The 20405-nt window shown below is 43.4% G+C and overlaps 1 protein-coding gene across 1 annotated transcript; it reads right to left on the bottom strand.

The window, feature by feature from the left end:
* Positions 1 to 7840: 7840 nt before the first annotated feature.
* xkr8.3 (XK related 8, tandem duplicate 3) lies at positions 7841 to 18826 on the bottom strand. Its single transcript, XM_061741571.1, has 3 exons — positions 18405 to 18826; positions 12524 to 12711; positions 7841 to 8622 (listed from the first exon to the last, which is right to left on the bottom strand). Exons 1-3 carry the CDS (start codon positions 18737 to 18739, stop codon positions 7841 to 7843), a joined length of 1305 nt encoding a protein of 434 aa, XP_061597555.1. The 5' UTR covers positions 18740 to 18826.
* Positions 18827 to 20405: the final 1579 nt, after the last annotated feature.

Raw genomic sequence — 20405 nt, 5'->3', positions numbered from 1 at the left:
GATAGACTGTTTCAGTTTCACCAGATTCTGCTGTCAATGTTCAAAGTGGAAGACAAATGTAAAATGATTGGAACCTCCTCCTTTAATTTTTTTTTTTTTTTTTTTTTTTTTTTTTTTTTTATTATTATTATTTTATATGAAGACTAATCCAAAGTGTTTAAATTACTGACTCCATAAGAGATGTGGGGTTTAATTTTTTCCTTTTTGTTTTAATTTTATATGAGGACATATCCAAAGTGTTTAAATTACGGATTCCATAAGAGATGTGGGGTTTATTTTCTTTTATTTATTTTTTTAAATTTAATTTATTAAATTATATATATATGTATATATATATATGTATATATAATTTTTTTTATTATTTATTTTTATTTTATATTTTATATGTGTATATATATATATATATATATATATTTTTTTTTTTTTTTTTTTTCTTAGAGCCTGAAAGCGGTTAAACTAATGATTCCATAAGAGATGTGGGGTTCAATATTATAATTGTTATTTTTTTTTTTTAAATGTAGTTTATTTGTATTTTATTTAATTTTATTTATTTATTTATTTATTTTTTTTTTCGTACTTGAACATATAGCAGATGTTCTAATACTACAATAACAATGCGCTGAATTGGTTTTCATGAATCGTTCGATGGGGGCCTGAGCAGTTGGCTCTATAGAGCTCCCCAACACAAACACATATGTGTGGATTTGTTTTTGAGGGGTACCTTGTTCGCCTTGTTTATTTAGGCATTAGGGGGGGTGGGGGAGGGTGGGAATATACCAGACTTGTTTATTTCTTGGATTTATTTTATGTATGTCTTTTTTCCTTTCTATTTGCTCAGCCAGATTCAAATTTCAAGTGCAATAAATCTCTTAATTGGTAGGTTATGACTGATCCTAATTCTACCAGAGGGCTGGGCAGACTCTCATCAGTGAACTTTGTGAGTTGGAACGTGAAGTCACTTAACCATCCAATTAAGAGGAAAAAGGTATTTACACACTTAAAACAACTTAAGACCGATATTGCGTTTCTTCAGGAGACGCATTTGCGCACAACAGACCTGGTCCGAATAAAAAGAGGATGGTCAGGACAGGTTTATCATTCTAATTTCCACACAAAAACCAGGGGGGCAGCCATCCTCATTGATAAAAATATACCATTTACAATGACTAATGTCGATTCTGATTCTGCAGGGCGCTACGTTATTGTGACAGGGCGACTTTTCTCATTCCCGGTCATCCTGGCCAATATTTATGCACCAAACTGGGACAATCCAGAATTCTTTTCAAAAATTTTTTCTCGTTTACCAAACATGTCATCACACCATCTGATCCTTGGTGGTGATATAAATTGTGTACTTTCCCCTACCTTAGATCGCAGTTCCTCCAAAAAGACGTCCTTGTCTAAATCAGCACACACAATCCAACTTTTTCTTAAAACATATGGCATAGTGGATGTATGGAGATTTCGTAATCCCACTGCTAGAGCATACTCCTTTTTCTCCCCAGTGCATAAGAGCTATTCTCGCATAGATACCTTTTTCCTGGATAAAAGACTTCTATCTTCTGTAACTCAGTGTGATTACGATGCCATAGTCATTTCAGATCATGGTCCACTAACCACGAAAATCAGCATTCCTAACACACAAAATAGTTACCGCCCTTGGAGACTCAATCCTCTTCTCTTATCAGAAGAGTCTTTTACCAACTTCATTTCATCTGAAATACAATTTTTTCTTGACACTAATCAAACACCAGGAATGTCATATTCCACTATATGGGAATCTTTAAAAGCTTATCTACGAGGCCAAATAATTTCTTATTGTGCAAATAAGAAGAAAACAAATACAGTGCGCCTTAAAGAATTAACAGATCAAATCCTGGAACTAGATATGTTATATAGCTGTCAACCATCTCCTGACATGGTGAAAAAACGTTTGTCTTTGCAGACCGAATTTGATATCTTATCAACGCAACAGGCGGAATATCTCCTCTCCAAATCTAGACACGGATGCTATGAGCATGGGGAGAAAATTGGACGTATTCTCGCGCATCAGTTACGACAAAGAACTGCCAATCAGACTATACCTGCGATCAATGATGAACAAGATTCAAAGTGTACAGATAGCCTCAAAATTAACTCCTGTTTTAAAAATTTCTATCAAGTATTATACACATCGGAATGTCCAACTGAACCCTCAATGTTGGAGGATTTTTTAAGATCCCTACATGCTCCATCAGTAGACCCAGACATGGCTGATTCATTGGAGAAAGACTTCTCGGCCCTGGAAATAATATCTGCAATCAGATCTATGCAAAGCGGCAAGTCCCCAGGACCAGACGGGTATCCGACAGATTTCTTCAAAAAATTCTCAGACCAACTTGCCCCTTTACTATTGTCTGTTTTTGAAGAATCACTTTCACATAAGGTGTTACCTCTGACCATGCGCCAAGCAGTGATCTCTGTTATTCTCAAAAAAGGAAAAAACCCTCTAGAGTGTAATTCATTCCGCCCGATTTCTCTCCTTAACACGGATGCAAAAATCCTTGCCAAGGTTCTGGCACGTCGACTAGAGGGGGTTCTGCCTTCCATTATATCACCTGACCAAACAGGCTTTATTAAGAACCGTTACTCTTTTTTCAACATCCGACGCCTTTTTAACATCCTTTATAGCCCCTCTCCCCCTGGTGTGCCAGAGGTCGTCCTCTCACTTGATGCTGAAAAGGCGTTTGACCGGGTGGAGTGGGACTATCTTTTCAGCACACTGGAGAGATTTGGATTTGGCAATAAATTCATATCATGGATCAGACTTTTATATACTTCCCCAACAGCTGCTGTTCGTACTAATAATAATCTGTCCCCTTTCTTCGAGCTTAAACGTGGTACAAGACAGGGATGCCCCATGTCACCGCTTCTCTTTGCGGTCGCAATGGAACCACTAGCTTTAGCTCTGAGGCAAAATGCGGATATCAGAGGAATTCACCGAGCAGGGGAGGAGCACAAAGTCTCGCTTTATGCCGATGACATGCTCCTATATATATCACAACCCCTTTTGAGTATCCCTAAATTAATGACCTTACTAAAAGAATTTGGCAAACTGTCTGGCTACAGGGTCAATGTTCAAAAAAGTGAGTTGATGCCTGTTGGCACTAGTAATACATCCTTAAACTCACTCCCCTTTAAAATTAGCCCCAAAAAATTCAAATATCTCGGCATATGGATTACAGATAAACATAAAGATCTTTATGCTGTTAACTATCAGCCCCTGTTATCAAACTTAAATCAGGATATTGAACGATGGGATCCTCTGCCTTTATCTCTAGGTGGAAGAATTAATACAGTAAAAATGAATATACTGCCCAAATTTTTATATATATTTCAGTGTCTTCCCATCTTCTTAACTAAATCTTTTTTTACTAAATTAAATAATCAGATATCAAGTTTTATTTGGAACAAAAAACCGCCCCGGATAAAAAGAAGTGTACTTCAGAGACCTCGCTCAATGGGAGGAATGGCACTCCCTAATTTCTTGTATTACTATTGGGCTGTTAACATTCGGGTACTGTTATATTGGATGGATAACAATAATGATAACATTGACACTGGATGGCTAAATCTGGAGGGGGCATCTGTAAATTCCACATCTTTAAAAGCCTTACTGTGTTCTAAGTTGCCATTTCCACAGCCCATTTCAAACTTTACCTCCAACCCTGTTGTTTTGCATTCAATCAAGATCTGGAACCAATTCAGAAGATCCTTTGCACTTACAGAGCTTTCTCAGGCCGCCCCAATTACACTGAATCATATGTTTGTCCCATCGTTAATAGATGGAGTCTTTGATATGTGGTCCAGAAGAGGTATGGTATCACTGTCCGATCTGTATATTGATGGCAGCTTTGCCTCCTTTGAACAGTTGGTACAAAGATATCACATTCCCAAATCACATTTTTATAGATATCTGCAGCTCCGGAATTTTGTATTCTCAAACTTTGTATGCTCTCCCTTACGTCCTCCAACTGGCCTATTGGATTCAATTTTTGATTGTAAACTAGTCAGAAAACGAACTATTAGCACAATATACGAAATACTATATTCTCATAACTTGATGCCTTTGGACCTCCTCAAAAATAAATGGGAGACAGATTTAAATCAGCAAATTACGGACGACACTTGGCACAAAATAATACAGGGAATTTTTTCATCTTCCATCTGTCTTAGACATGCTGTCATTCAGTTTAAAATTGTACATCGTCTGCACTGGTCTAAAGTTAGGCTCTCTAAGATCAGTGCTGATATCGACCCCACTTGTGATAGGTGCGGGCGAGATCCAGCCACTCTCCTACACATGTTCTGGACGTGTCCAAAGCTCTGCGCTTTCTGGCAGCCCATCTTTGAGACCTTTTCTAAGATCTTTGCAAAAAGGCTTGCACCGTCTCCATTCATTGCACTTTTTGGTGTACCTCAGATAGACTCCCAGCTAGAGATGTGGGAAAGAATGATGGTGGCTTTCTGCTCTCTCCTAGCTAGGAGACTGATATTACTGAAATGGAAAGACCCAGCACCTCCAACATACAGTCATTGGGTTCGGGAAGTCATGTACCATATCAAGTTGGAGAAGATCAGATACACAATAAGGGGGTCTACTAGAAAATTTTATAACATTTGGCAGCCTTTCTTAATGTTTGTTGAAGATATGGAGGCAGACAGTATAGTACACTAAACCTCTGTTGCTGTCCTCAGTCTTTTACTATTGTATCTCTTTTGTTGCTATTTGTTTGTTTTTTGTTATCTGGCTATATGAGCACTGAATGCTGAACTATGTATTTCATACTGTGAATTCTATATGTCTGGTATTTGGGAGGGGGGGGGGGGGGCGATGGGTTTTTGTTTTCTTCTTGTGTGTCCTGTTGAACTTATGTTAAACTGTAAACTATAACTTGTAAAACTAAATAAAAATACCTTGATAAAAAAAAAACACATCTGCAAGATCTCCTACTTCCGCCTTAAAAATATTGCCGACTGAAGCCAGAGATCTCTGGGGGGGCGCGAAATTTTGTCTGCTTTGAAATTATGCAGTTGTAAAAATTATATTTGCGAATGAGTCATTCATAAGACATTGTTAGGAATCATTAATGAATTTCTTGAATATTTTTTGTGTTTTTATACACTGGTGACAAACACAGGAAATTATTTCATTCCTTATTATTATATCATTACTCAACATTTAATCTACTCCGGCAGGTTGTTAAAGGAAAAATGTTAAAAAATGTTGGTCTCATATTAAGAGACATTTTTCAGAAATACAGTATTTTTATGTCCTTTTGTGCGTATTTTATACATTGGTGACATTGGAGAAAAACAAAGTCTACAGAGTAAACCAAAGAGAAATGTATCAAAAAAACACAATGTTCATTTTTTATATTAAAGACTATTTTGGTGTTAGTACGTACGGGTCGGGGGGCCTGGCTGGTCTTAGACAATAGTATGGGGGCTCCAAGGAAAAAAGGTTGGGAACCACTGCAGTACAGGATCCAGTTCAAGGTCCTCCTCCTGACCTTCAAGGCCATCTGTCAAAAAAGCCCCAGCTACCTAAGTGATCTAATCACTATCCATAAACCGGCACGCAGCCTTCGCTCCAGCCACGCCACTCTCCTTCATGTCCCTTCTCCACGGCTCGTTCCTTCTCTGCCTCTGCCCCACGCCTATGGAACTCTCTACCTGACTACTTCAGGAATGCACCTTCTGTGGAGTCCTTTAAAACGGGCCTTAAAACACACTTCTATAAGCAGGCTTTCCCCTGAACTCTTCCATTGAACCTTTATTCAAAAATTTATTTTTTTTGCTGCCCACAACTTTTTATCTTACTTACTAGCTAGGCTTTGTCTTAATTTCTTAGTCTTCTTTGTAAAACGCTCTGAGATCTGTCGCTTCAGGTGAAAAGTGCTATATAAATGGAAATTATTATTATTATTATTATTATTATTACCAACCACCAGGGTCTGGATCCAGACCTGCAGCCCGGCCTTAAAGGCACACTGCACTGAAACCAGATCAGAGACACACACACGACAACAGTGGGACCTCTGGACCAGTTTAATGATTGCACAGCAGGAATGAGGTAAAGGTGGAGCAGCAGGCGGAGGGTTAGGGCTCCGGACCGCTGAGGACACGTGGAGACGACAGGCGGCAGCACTCAGACATTTACATTCAGAGGTTCCGGGTCAGACCCCGGCTGGACGTTGGCTGATAGGGAAAAGTTCTTGGTTCAGAGTTCACTGGTGCTGGCTCATTGCATAACACTGGTTTACAAACGTTTATCAATAATTTAACAGTTCAGTTTCACAGGAGGGATAGTAACAGCCCTTCATTTGAAGTTAACATCAGTGGGGACAAACAGAAAAGAAAGAGACGGGCGGTCCGGGTATTAGGGCCATGCAGGAGAAAAACAGGGGAAGATTTTTTTTTTTATTGTGCACTTTGAGAAAAAAGTCGAAATGTCGAGATTAATGTTGAAATACAATTTCAATAAAGTCAAAATTTCGTGAATAAAGTTGAAATTTCGAGAATAAAGTTGAAATACATATCAACTTTTTCCTCGAAATTGTACTTCAACATTAATCTCGACATTTTGACTTTTTTTTCGACATTTCGACTTTTTTCTCAAAGTGCATAATGAAAAAAAATCTTCCTCTTCTAAAATATTAGTTTTATTTTTCTCCTGGCTGGCCCTAATACTCTTCCGTAGAAAACAGCAGGTGAAGGTGCAAGTGTTCATGTTGTTCCGGTGTCAGAAGGCCGGAGAGCCGGGAGTGGGTCTGGATCAGAGGGGGGTTTCCTCTGCTGCTAAATCCAGCTGGTGACCATCACCATCAGCTGATGGAGAATCACAAGGTCCAGGAAAATACTTCCTCATGAAGGTCTGAGAAAAACAGATTTTTTACTTTGTAAAACCTGAACTTTGAATTTTTGAGTTTGGAAACTTGTAAGAAACCCCCCCGACCCCCGACCCAGCAGCTGCACTCACACCAGGTCAAACTACACTTTGCAGCTGGATTGTGTTGGTGTTTTTTCCTCTTTTTGACTTTTTTCTGCAGAACTTTGCCCCGTTTATGTTTTTAATGCAGCTTCGTGGTCAGTGAGGTGAAACATCACGCACAGACGTGATGATGCAGCTTAACGTGTAAATGTACAGGGTAACAGGAGCGCCACAAGAAAGAACAACATCTGTAAATAAGAGGAAAACAAACTAGGAAATATCAACTCTAACAAGAAAACCATTAAAAACATTAGTAGATTTACAGCTTAGACACCCTTCTAGCAGAAGAAGGTCACTTATTGTGAATAAAAACATTTAAAGATCAACACCTTAATCTTCCTTTCCCACTTTTTTGTCATTCTTCTATTCAACATGTCTTATTTCTCTACTCCTGTAAATCAGCTGGAGGAAGCAGTGAGAACGATGCGTTTAGGTGACGACTTCAGAGTCGGGCCTGAAGGGATCCGGCCGCCTGGAAAATACCCTGATCAAGTAAAAAACAACTGCTGTCATCAAAAATACTTTTTTAACAGGCACCAGGTAGGCAGAAACAGTCACCATGGTGACCGAGCTGAGTGAGATACTTTAGCTAGTTCAGCTCTGTTGGCGGGGAACTGCAGGAACTGCAGGACCTCCTGGACTTCCAGGAAGTCCAGGACTTCCCGCCAGGACCAGCCGGCACCAGCAGCACCGTTAAAACACGTTTTTGCATCAACATTTTACAAAAAGCACCGTTTTTAAATCCCTGCGTGCTGCTATTAATGGCAAGATTTCCGTTTGGTCTCAAGCATCATCATGCTGCGTCCCTCACACCACCACCCCTCCAGCCCGCGGCGCCGGGGCCCTGCTGGCGCCGCTGCCGCGTCCGAGCACTTGTGGCGTGGAGTAGAAGTGCGCGGCGTGGCAGACCATGCGCCGGTTGACCAGCTGTGGAGACGTGGCGTCGTCTTGGATGGAAACGCTCCTGAAGGACACGTCTGAGTCGGGCTGGTCGTGGGGGGGGACCCCCGGGGGGACCCCCGGGTCCCTCCCCGGGGGCCTCCACATCCTGGGGTGGAAGCAGCAGTAGTACAGCGCCTTGAGGCCCAGCCCCAGCAGGTAGGCCAGCGCCAGGGCGCCCAGCGTGCCGGCGGCGTACGCCTCCGTCTGCACCGGGTCCCGGTAGCACCACCAGGTGGCCAGCAGCACGCCCCCGTCGGCGCTGATGAAGGAGTGGTAGATGAGGCTGCGGCCGCGCGTGCAGCCCTCCGCCACGTTGAACCAGCTGAAGTACCAGATGAGCCCCACGGTGGCGCGGTACAGCCACTCCCCGCCCGCGCTGTCCATGAACTCCGTCCTCTGGCGCCACGCCCACAGCACCAGGGCGGGCCACAGCAGCAGGAAGTGGGCGGCGATGAAGCCCGGGAGCACCGAGGAGAAGAGGGCCAGGGCGGCCAGCCGCGGGCCGATCAGCAGCAGGTTCCACAGGAAGTACACCAGGGAGGAGCCCCAGCCCTGCTGGGCCTTGTCCGGGAGGAAGGAGCGCAGGGAGCGGTGGTAGTCCACCACCATCCAGGCGATGGACGTGGTCGACGCCGCCATGCTCACGACTGCAGAAACAAAGACGGAGGAGGTCAACACTCAACACCACTTTAACAAGCAGAGAAGTCCCAGCTCTGGATCTGTCCTAACTCTGGATCTGTCCTAACTCAGGATCTGGATCTGTCCCGTCTGGCAGACCAGCAGCTCCCTGTCTCAGGAAGTTTACCGTCTGCTGGGCCTTGTTGGACGGTGTTTCTGTGGGGGGTCCACTTCAGATCAATTCAATTCAGTTTTATTTATATAACGTCTATTATAGGGATCGGCAACCCAAAATGTTGAAAGAGCCATATTGGACCAAAAACGCAAAAAACAAATATGTCTGGAGCCGCAAAGAATGAAAAGCCTTAGAATGAAGGCAAACACATGCTGCATGTATCTATATTAGTTATAACTGGGGGAAGATTTTTTTTTTCATTATGCACTTCAAGAAAAAAGTCGAAAATGTTGAGAAAAAAGTCAAAATTTCAAGAAAAGTCGAAATGTTGAGAAAAAAGTCGAAATGTCGAGGAAATAGTCAAAATTTCGTGAAAAACGTTGAAATGTTGAGAAAAAAGTCGAAATGTCGAGGAAATAGTCAAAATTTCGTGAAAAACGTTGATATGTTGAGAAAAAAGTTGAAATGTCGAGAAAAAAGTCGAAATGTAGAGATTTAAAAAAAGGAAAAAGGAAGAAAAAAAAGGAAGAAAAAGAAAAGAAGAAAAAAGAAAAGAAAGAAGGAAAAAAGGAAAAAAAGGTCAAACATTTTTGAAAAGGCTCCAGGGAGCCACTAGGGTGGCGCTAAAGAGCGGCATGCAGCTCTAGAGCCACGGGTTGCCGACCCCTGGTCTATTACAACAGAAGTTGTCTCTAGCATCTTTCCAGAGACCAGAACATGACCCCTGAGCAATTATTACATAAACATAACATAAACAATGGCAAGGAAAAACTCCCATATACCCCTTTTACACCAAGCTGGTTCCAGGGCTGGTTCTGGGCTAGAGCCAGACTTACACTTTACACAGCCTAAGCACCGGCTCCTGGCTCTCAAAACTGGTGCTACAGGAGAACCAACACTTTGCTGGTCTAGGAAAAGAACCACGTTACGTCGAGAGCTACGTGCTTACGTCAAGGGCTGGGGGCGGGGCTGGGGGCGGTGTTACTGAACAACCAAAGCAGAGTAAACACGGAAGAGCGCCATAAAAAATATCACATATAAAAAAATATCACAGAATATCTGTACCGTTTCTGATTGGGTGGGCACTGCGCATCATTTTTAGACACAACAATGAACGGCGGAGGGACCCAGAGGGACCCTACGTCGCAGCAAAATGACCACAATAGAGAAGTTCAGAACAGAACACACTGCAGGCTGATTTATGGTACCGCGTTACACCAACGCAGAATGGCGCGCGTCGCAGCGTACCCTACGCCGTAGGCTACGCTGTACCCTGCGGCTTAGCCGTGGCAACAGAGCCTGCAGGGCAGCTCTGCAGCTCTGCAGCACCGCAGCCACCGGCGCTCCATGGAAGAGCACAGCGTAGTCCTCCATCTTTGTTGTGGTGACTGAATTTGGCGCTAGTTGTACCGGGAAATGGTGACGTACACAGACGTCTGCAGTAACGTGATGACGTGGCTCTCTGGCCAGCTGCTTGCCAGCACCAGCTTGTGTAAAAGCAAACGGTTCTCAACCGGTTCTTACTTAGAACCAACCGCAAACCGGCTTTAGCACCAGCACCAGCACCAGCCCTGGAACCAGCTTGGTGTAAAAGGGGTAATAGTGGGAGAAAAACCTCAAACCAAACAGTGGCAAGAAAAACTTCCCTTTAGGAGGGAAGAGACTTGGACCAGGACCTGGATCATAAGGGAAGCAGGTAGAAACACAAAAAACAGAAGTAAAAAACAAAACACAAAAAGTTAGAACCAGGTAGAGCAGGAAGAGAGAGAACAGATAGAGAGAATGAAGAACAGAGAAAGAGGAGAGATACAGACACACTGTCAAAAAGGTTGAAAAGACTAGATATTAGTACTAACTACCCGGGAGCAGAACCAAGAGTCTCCGTATACGCGGCTGGTATGTTGTTAGTTGGGGGACTACAGAGACGATAACGATCCCCTGAAACTATGGATCCCAGAAACCTGAAGGAGTCCAGTGTTGTGTTGGTAAGCAGGGTGAGGGGAGGGGATGGTGGGGTGTCCACCGTCGTGGGTTCAGCTCCAGCTGGTTCCAACTCCACAACTGGACCATCTGTTCCACTTCCTGCTGGTGTGCAGACCCATCACATCCATGATCAGCCCATGATGATCCCTGAGGGTGTGGAGGTGTGGAAGAGGTGGGGACTCGCCCCTGGGTGCTGGGCCCCAGCCTCGCCTCCTGCAGGGGTTTTTCTGAACGAAATTATTCTAGAAATAAAACTAATGAAGTTAATCTTTCCCTGCAGTGTCTGAACAGTGTTGATCCTGGGTGTTGTCATCTGTAACCATGGCGACAGTAAGAAGATCCTTCTGTAAATCACGTCCAATTTAACCGTATTACCAGCCTGATCTATTTTAGATTTTCTACCCATCCATCCAAGACGTGTTCACGTCCACTTCAGTGGTCTCCAGCAGGAAGGTCTCCCCTTATGGTCCAGGTCCTGGTTTTGTTCCCTCATAAAGGGGAGTTTTCCTTGCCACTTGTTTGGCTTAAGGGTTTTCTCCCACTAGGGGAGTTTTTACTTGCCGTTGTTTATGTAATAATTGCTCGGGGGTCATGTTCTGGTCTCTGGAAAGATCACAACTTCTGTTGTAAGAGACGCTATATAAATAAAATTGAATTGAACCTCAATGGTCCGTTAGTGTCGAAACAGGTCCATCTTTCATTCAGACGGTGAGAGTTGAGCTCCGAGGGGACGGGCCGTCTCTGTCCACTCGTAAAAAGCCATTCTTATTCTTTGGCTTTCAACTTCCCCAAGACTGAGTTTCTATGTTCCATCTTAGGTGTTTTAATCGGTCCCATCGTGTTGAAGTGAAATTGTTCTCATGTTTTTATCTGCTCTGTTTCCTATGCCGCTTTTGCACTAGGACTTACTTGGCCCGACTCGGCTCGGCGCGGCTTTACACGGCTCTACTCGTGTGTTTTCGCACTGCCAGGGGAGAAGTGGGCAGGTTGTGGTGAAGCTGCTGTGACGTACTCGATTGCGCAACACCTTTGTTGTGTCGGCGCAGATGAGAAATTAGCTGGAGCCGGGAGCGGCTGAGAGTAAAACAGCCCGTCTACATCCCTTTTTTAATTTTTTCTCGACAGCCACCAGGTTTATGAACATCTGCACCTCAGAGTTGGATCACCAAACAGACGTTTTGCGCTTTATAATAAAATCGCTGCGAGCCGCGGGTCGCTCTCTCTCTGACTCCCGCTTCCTGATTCAAACGTTTGACGGCCCCGCCCCCCGACCAATCAGAGGCGTGGAGGGTGGTGACGTCCCCGCCCCCCGACCAATCACTGGCGCGGAGGGTGGTGACGTCAGAAATAGTCCCTGCTCAGCCCGCAAAGAACCTGGCTGAAATGGTTACAGAAAAAAGTACCGACTTGGAGCGGCTCTACACGTCTCAGCCCTAGTGCGAAAGCGCAAAACGGGTAGAACCGAGCTGAGGTGGTACCAGTGCAAAAGCGGCATTATAGTTCTCAGCATTCAGCCATGAGCAGCACCTTGTTTAAGCTTGTTTTAACGTGCTTTATAAACAAAGTTGGTGCAGGAATGTTGATGTGTAAACGCTGGTGGATGGTCAGAGCTAGCAACAGTAACTAGGGGGCGGGGCTGATCCACCAGCTGTTGAATGATGGGGGACGCTCCAGACTCCCTACCCGACATTAGTTTGTCTTCTTTTGGTTACATGAATAATGGCGGGTGGAAACAGTTAGATGTTGTGGCTGTAGGTATCACCGATACTCACACTGGAAGGTGCGGGCCTTGTTGGTGCGCAGCATGACGTAGACCATCAGGATGAGCTGGGGGGCGCTCTCGCAGAACGTCTCGATCAGCCGCAGCATGCTCAGGTCGTGGGTGAGGTAGACGGCGTACTCCGAGCCCTCCTCCCTCCGCCACCACACCCTGAAGCCCTGCCGGATGGCCCGGAGGTGCCTGGGGACGAGAGCAGAGCAGGGTCTGGTCACGCCTCAGCAACCCAAACATCACGCCAGATCCACGCTGCAGACTCCCTGCTACGGAAGAGTATGAGGGCCATGCAGGAGAAAAAATATTTGAGAGGGGAAGATTTTTTTTTTTATTGTGCACTTTGAGAAAAAAGTCGAAATGTTGAGAAAAAAGACAAAATGTCTCTCTTAAAGCAGCACAATGTAACTTTCAGCTTTTGTTGACTTTGGCGGCTCCTTTGGACAAAAGCGGTAGTGCTTTACCAGAAAGAACACTACGTTTCCCATGAGCACCAGCGCGTACTGCCGGAAAACTCCTGTCCCGTCGCGTGCATTTGTTTTGAGAGAAGACATGACGCTTTTCTGTTTCACCAAGTGAACAGACGGAACGCAAAAAAAAGATGTTAAACTGCTGGAAAGGAACTGGAATTTACCGGGATACCTTAAACAAGGGAGCCAGGGAGCGGTATATGGAGAAAATAATGATTATTAATGGTTTGGGTTCATATGAAATCCCTATCAAAGAGTGGAGCTCCAATGAGGATATACTGCCGCAGTTCTCCACAACCCACGTCTTAGGCTACCTTGTTTAGGAGTGTTTGGCAGCTGCTTTGGTAAATGTTTGACTCGCCATGTGTTTCAATAAATTAGTATAATAGTACAACATACAGTACATGTTTTGTATCACTCTTTCTTCTCTTTTCTTTTTTTTTTTGACTGCTATATTATGCTGAAGAGGCTCCGAGACATGAGCAATATTTTTGTTTTCCTCGTGAGATTATTTTTTTCCTCTGCAGCTACAAATAGAGTTAATATATTTTCCTCAACAAACTAGTTTTATCTGAAGATTGGGGTTAATCGCACCACAGAGAGCTGGAAAGCGGTGAAAAGTTAAACCATTAGCGATCTTTTCCCCACGTCTGTTATGTGTGGAGCTGCTGCAGCTACAACACTAGTGGCCTTTATTGACAAAGTAGGTGGACAGGAGTTGGGTAGAGGGGGTGGGTCTGCTCAACCCAATGAGCTATCCAGGGCCCATGGGTGCCTGCTTTCTTGTCAGCTTCTTGCAGCAGACTTGAGAAAGCTTGACTGATTTTAACATCATGTTTGTGGGTGCACTCTGTTCCTGCTCTCGGCGAAGGCGGACGCTTTCTGCTCCCGCTCCCTCCCCATCTGCCCTGCTGCTGCTCTCTGTCTCGTCTCTGTCCCGTCACTCTATTGGAGCCTCTCTTTTCACATCCTCAGAAACTTTCTGAAATCATGGAGTTGGTCAGCTGCTCTCTCAGTGCAATTGACCACATTTTCTCGACGAGAAGTCAGGGCAAATGAGAGCCCTCTTGCCCGACGGAACATTTGCTGCTGGATACACAATCGACTCCTGGAAGACGTGGAGGATTGTGTATCTGTCCATACTGTCGGTCGAGGATGTTGAAGATGACTTCATAATTGCATTAATGATAACAGGATTTCTGCTTTTTGGAGCTGGCGGTTACCTGGCATATCAACAGATTTGGAAATCGTTGACAGCTATTCTGGGCCTTTCAGAGCTGCCAGACTCTAACGTAGGGGGAGCATAATAGTTTTTTTGCACTTTCACACTGTGTATTTATACACAGTGTGAAAGTCCCTTTTTTCCCTCCTCCGTCCCGGTGTCATCCCTTTCTCAGCTGATTGCACCAGTGGACCCATGTCATATGTTGTCATCTGTTTTGTCTTTATTTTTTCTGTTGTCTTGATGGGTTGTACTGGCAGAAATTTCACGTGGCTGGGACGCTAGCCACGGGACAATGAAAGCTTATTCATCATTCATCAACTGTTGCTCAAAGTCTTTCCACATGTTCACAACCAATCACACGACTTCAGGGACGCGTGTCATTCTGACCCAACTTCCTGTTCTACATGTGGTGTACATGTAAACACATAGTTCTGCTGGTGAGCACCTGAAACTGAAACCAGCACACTGTGTAGCGGTCTGATGATGAGAAATATCACGCAGGAGCAGGAACCTTGCTGGTAACTTCCTGCATGGGAAACAGAAGTGACCGGCATCTCTGAACCAACCTAAACTGAACGTTTAACAGCATCTATCAGCACTTATTGATTCACTCTTTGGTTTGAGGAAAAGTGTTCAGAGCGGGTTCAGTCAACTCTGAGTTACCGTGACTACAGGGAGCCATCATCAGTGGAGCTCAGATACTGCGAGTCACCATTACAACCCATAATGAGCAGAAGGGATCTTCCCATTCTCCTTCGCTGGAACTGAACATATTAGTGCAACAATATAATAAATATAAGCACATATTCAGACAAAAGTACAGAGTTGACAGAGAAAACTGCACAGCAATTGAATGTGGACGAAATTAAATATTTAACGACGGTTTATTACGAATGCAGCATATTATTACAATATTCACCGTCATAATCGCGCAATCTTGGTGGAAAAATAATTTAAAAAACAAACTTGAAGCCGGCTAAAACATCTTTCAGACAGCCAGCCCAAATCTAACAGGTGCTTGCACTCAACAACTTTGATTAAACTTAAACTGTTTTCCTGAATGAGTTTCCCTGAGTTCAGGTTCAACTTACTCAGAGTTTCAACATAACGATGAAACGGACCCCTGGACTGGAGATGGGGAACACTGATGCTGTTTATAAGGAAGGATGGAGCAGACTTTACTTCCTCAGGAAGCTTAGACCAATCTAATCGTACCTGTGTGTTCGACTATTTGCAACATGGCGCCACACACAGTACTGGAGTTGAGGGCGGATGAGGGGAGGATGTCATTTAATCAATGATTGTGGTATTACTGCTATTTCAACATTTAGAATCATCACCAGAAAATAACTTATTTGACAATTTTCACCTGTTTCAAGTAAATTTTCAATTGAAATAAGTAGAAAAATCTGCCAGTGGGACAGGATTTATCTTCTCATTACTAGCAAAAAAATCTTGTTCCACTGGCAGATTTTTCTAAGTGAAAATCTACTTGAAACGGGTGAAAATTGTTGTTTTTTCCAGTGATGAGTCTTGTTTTAAATGTAATGAGATTTTTTTTTCTAAAATGAGACATTTTAACTAGAAATAAGACAAATATTCTTGTTAAGATTTTGAGTTTTTGCAGTGATCCATTTTACGTATCCTGTGAAGGACAGACATATTGATAAGTTCAGAAAACTGTTTTTTTATTGTTGTGTTTTGATGTAAGCCCAGTGGATATTTAAAGCTTACAGAAGGCTGCATTTAACTGCTGCTATGTCATTCTTGCAGTATTTCTGCAGGTGTTTTGGTCACTGCTATTATTTGTAATATATTATATTATTTGTAATCAGCACAAATTATCTGTCCCCATATGATAAAATCCACCATCCCCCCTGATTCTTTTTTTTACAACTCGAGTACTGGCCACAAACTACATAAAAATATTGTTTTATATGGTCTATAGAAAATACAAAGGCTTCAAAAGCACTCTGAAGGAAACCTGTGGATGACGGAGTTCTTCTCATGGTCAATAGTTTTCACTATTAATATTCACTAAAGTTTCACAAAAATAAACCATAAAAAGTAAATATTTAATTTGCAATATGATCCAAATAATGTATTTGTTTATTATATCAAGATGCTACGGAAGAGTATTAGTGCCAGGCAAGAGAAAAAAATTTGTGAGTGGAAGATTTTTTTTTATTGTGCACTTCGAGAAAAAAGACGAAATGTCGAGATTAATGTTGAAATACAATTTCGAGAAAAAAGTAAAAATTTCGTGAATAAAGTCGAAATTTCGATTTTTTTCTCAACATTTCAATTTTTTTCTGGACATTTCGACTTTTTTCTCGAAATTATACTTCAACATTAATCTCGACATTTCAACTTTTTTCTTAAAATTTTGACTTTTTTTTCTCGACATTTCAACTTTTTTCTCGACATTTCGACTTTTTTCTTAAAATTTCTACTTTTTTCTCAACATTCCGACTTTATTCACGAAATTTCTACTTTTTTCTCAACATTTCGACTTTATTCACGAAATTTCTACTTTTTTCTCAACATTCCGACTTTATTCACGAAATTTCTACTTTTTTCTCAACATTTCGACTTTATTCACGAAATGTCTACTTTTTTTCTCAACATTTCCATTTTTTTCTCGACATTTCCACTTTTTTCTCAACATTTCGACTTTATTCACGAAATTTCTACTTTTTTCTCAACATTTCGACTTTATTCAAGAAATTTTGACTTTTTTTCTCGACATTTTGACTTTTTTCTCAACATTTCCACTTTTTTCTCAACATTTCCACTTTTTTCTCAACATTTCCACTTTTTTCTCAACATTTCCACTTTTTTCTTAAAACTTCTACTTTTTTCTCAACATTTCCACTTTTTTCTTAAAATTTCAACTTTTTTCTCAACATTTCGGCTTTTTTCTCGACATTTCGACTTTTTCACGAAGTGCATAATGAAAAAAAAATATTCCTCCTCTAAAATATTATTTTTATTTTTCTCCCGTCTGGCCCATGGATGTATTAATAAAAACTGGATGGGACTTTGAAAATGGCCGCCCATTCATTTCAATGCATTTTACTCACTCAGCGCATACGCTGAAAAAGTTCCTGACTTCCGGGTTTACTTCCGCATACAGCGGCCCATAGAGCATGCGCAGTTGAGTCACCTCCCATCATGCCCCGGGGCAATGCCGCGAATATTAATATAATATGTATTAATATAATATATTAATTCATGTATATTATTACATGTATAGCATTACATATATTATTAATGTATTAATATAATTACATAATATATATTAATATAAACATCCGTGGAATGCACGGACACGGCTGTGACGTCAGCCGTGACGTCACGCCCAGAAAGAGACTTTTCTTTTACTTTTCTGGCCGTTAGAAAACATTTTTGACGGATATAAAGTCCATGACTTAAAAATATAGAATACAAAGATTAGTAATTGCCGGTGATTACAGCTGGAGGTGTCCTGTGAACAGTTTTAGAGGCTTCTCTTTTACTATTGCGGTCTATGGGAAAAAAGCTTTCTGGGCCGCATGGGATTTTTGGTTGCAGTACCGCGGCTGGCCACTGGAAAAAATCGGCGCGCCTTCTGACTGCCAGACCCGGGGGCTGGTCTGTAAGATGCAGAAGTTTAAAAGAGCAACATTTCCATTTTTTTCCTCGACATTTCGACTTTTTTCTCAAAATTATACTTCAACATTAATCTCGACATTTCAACTTTTTTCTTAAAATTTCGACTTTTTTCATGAAATTTTGACTTTTTTTTCTCAACATTTTGACTTTTTTCTCGACATTTTGACTTTTTTCTTAAAATTTCGACTTTTTTCTCAACATTTGGACTTTATTCACGAAATTTCTACTTTTTTCTCGACATTTCGACTTTTTTTTTTCAACATTTCGACTTTTTTCTCAAGTGCATAATGAAAAAAAAAATCTTCCTCCTCTAAAATATTATCTTTATTTCTCCTGCCTGGACTAATACTCTTCCGTAAGATGCAGAAGTTTAAAAGAGCAAGTTTCTTTGTGGAGCTGCAGCCTTGTTTTCCCGAGTGAAGGCTGATTTATAGTACTGCGTTACACCAACGCAGAGCCTACGGCGTAGGGTAGGCGTCGCCACGTACCCGACGCCGTCGCTTTACCGCGGAAGCATAAATCAGTTTGAGTACCTGCAGAGGAAGCCCAGCTGCAGCACGTGTAGCAGGCAGGACAGCCACACTCGGTCCCCGCACAGCCCAGCCTGCGGCCCCGCGGGGTCCGCGGGCTGCTCCGGCCCCGGCAGGTCCCGGTCGTAGCGGAACCAGTACCAGCTGAACATCTGGACCACGGCGGAGGACAGCGCCATGAGGCCGAGCAGCAGCCCGAACCAGCCCCACTCCCCGCGGCGGTAGAACTCTGCGGCCACCCACAGGTCGGAGCCCCAGTCCAGCAGGAAGGTGCACAGCCCCACCACGGAGAACACGAGGTCCAGCCCGGAGTACCGGGACCCGGCTCCGCCGCCCATGGCTCGGCCTGGCTGGGGGCTTAGCCACGGGGTCTGCGGGACGTGCACATGTTGAGACGAACTGAAGACAAAAACACAACAGAAGTTCTGAGATTAAGCAGTTGGAGCGGATCAGAGGAGGGGGAGGAGCCTGACGACCGCTAGTCTGGCCTGGGGGCGTGGTCTGTGGTCTGGCCCCGCCCACATCAGGACAGAGGTGTCAGGTAACGAAGTACAAATACTTCGTTACCTTAAGTAGAAATTTTGGTTATCTATACTTCACTGTAGTAATTGTTTTTCAGACGACTTTCTTATTTTTACTCCTTACATTTTCACGGAATTATCTGTACTTTTTACTCCTTACATTTTAAAAACAGCCTCGTTACTCTATTTCCGTGATTCCCAACCCCCGGTCCCCGGACCGGTACCGGTCCGTAGAGCCGTTACTACCGGGCCGTGGAATGGCTTGTGTTCCGATCATAATTAGGGCTGCAATGATTCGCCGACGTTGTCGACAAAAAAGCGATAATCAAAATTGTCACCAGACGTTTTTTTCCCAATGGAGTGAGGCATCTCACTTCACTTCACCTCATACAATCTCTGCCGAGAGCAGCGCTGCACGGCAGGGTCTCAGCAGCTTTTCTTTTTTTTGCGTGTCAGCGCAGTTGCGGGTAACAAAACTTGGCACTGGGGGTTCTAGGATTTTTCTGAAACAGGGGCCATTATGGGGCCAAATGTAACCTTCAGGGGCCAACAGTATTAAGCCCCTTTCACATAGAGGGCGCAAAGCGGGACCGCCGCCGGCTTTCCCATTCATTGTGTATGTGCTACCGCAGCGCAAGAGTGGACCGCTCTGCTGGCGAGCTTGGCGGCGCGGGAGAGGCCACCTGCCACGGGTGTTTCACCTGCCTGCGTCTGAATTGAACATTTTTTAATTTCATCGCGCTGTGAGGGCATCTCGGTGCGACCAATAGGAGAGAAGGTGGTTGTCATCCTGCTGAGGACCCACTCCAAAACAGGCTGTCAAACTGCTCCCTGTTCAATCTGAAGTAGACCTGGTCATCATGGAGCTGTAGCTCCAACGAGCCTGGATTCCCCCAAATCTTCTCAAGTCTTCTCATGAGGATTTCATGGACCCTCCTTGCTGCTGCTGCTCGTCTCCTCCTCAGAAGAACTAAAGCCAGCATCCCCCCTGAAATAAAAACGGTCCAAATCATCCCCCCCCTGAAATAAAAACGGTCCAAATCATCCCCCCCCGAAATAAAAACGGTCCAAATCATCCCCCCCGAAATAAAAACGGTCCAAATCATCCCCCCTGAAATAAAAACGGTCCAAATCATCCCCCCCTGAAATAAAAACGGTCCAAATCATCCCCCCCTGAAATAAAAACGGTCCAAATCATCCCCCCCGAAATAAAAACGGTCAGAATCATCCCCCCTGAAATAAAAACGGTCCAAATCATCCCCCCCCGAAATAAAAACGGTCCAAATCATCCCCCCCGAAATAAAAACGGTCCAAATCATCCCCCCTGAAATAAAAACGGTCCAAATCATCCCCCCCTGAAATAAAAACGGTCCAAATCATCCCCCCCCTGAAATAAAAACGGTCCAAATCATCCCCCCCTGAAATAAAAACGGTCCAAATCATCCCCCCCGAAATAAAAACGGTCAGAATCATCCCCCCTGAA

Source organism: Cololabis saira, chromosome 15 (genome assembly GCF_033807715.1).
Source record: "Cololabis saira isolate AMF1-May2022 chromosome 15, fColSai1.1, whole genome shotgun sequence".
Lineage (NCBI taxonomy): Eukaryota > Metazoa > Chordata > Actinopteri > Beloniformes > Belonidae > Cololabis > Cololabis saira.
This window is presented reverse-complemented; position numbering and strand designations above follow the sequence as displayed.

Bases quoted from the DNA above. Each gene is read 5' to 3' on its own strand.
- xkr8.3 (XM_061741571.1), bottom strand. From the start codon at position 18,739: ATGGGCGGCGGAGCCGGGTCCCGGTACTCCGGGCTGGACCTCGTGTTC. The intron at 12,712-18,404 runs GTACTCAAACTG...TCTCGTCCCCAG, and splicing joins CAGCTGGGCTTCCTCTGCAG to GCACCTCCGGGCCATCCGGC. The intron at 8,623-12,523 runs GTGAGTATCGGT...TTGTTTCTGCAG, and splicing joins CAAGGCCCGCACCTTCCAGT to TCGTGAGCATGGCGGCGTCG.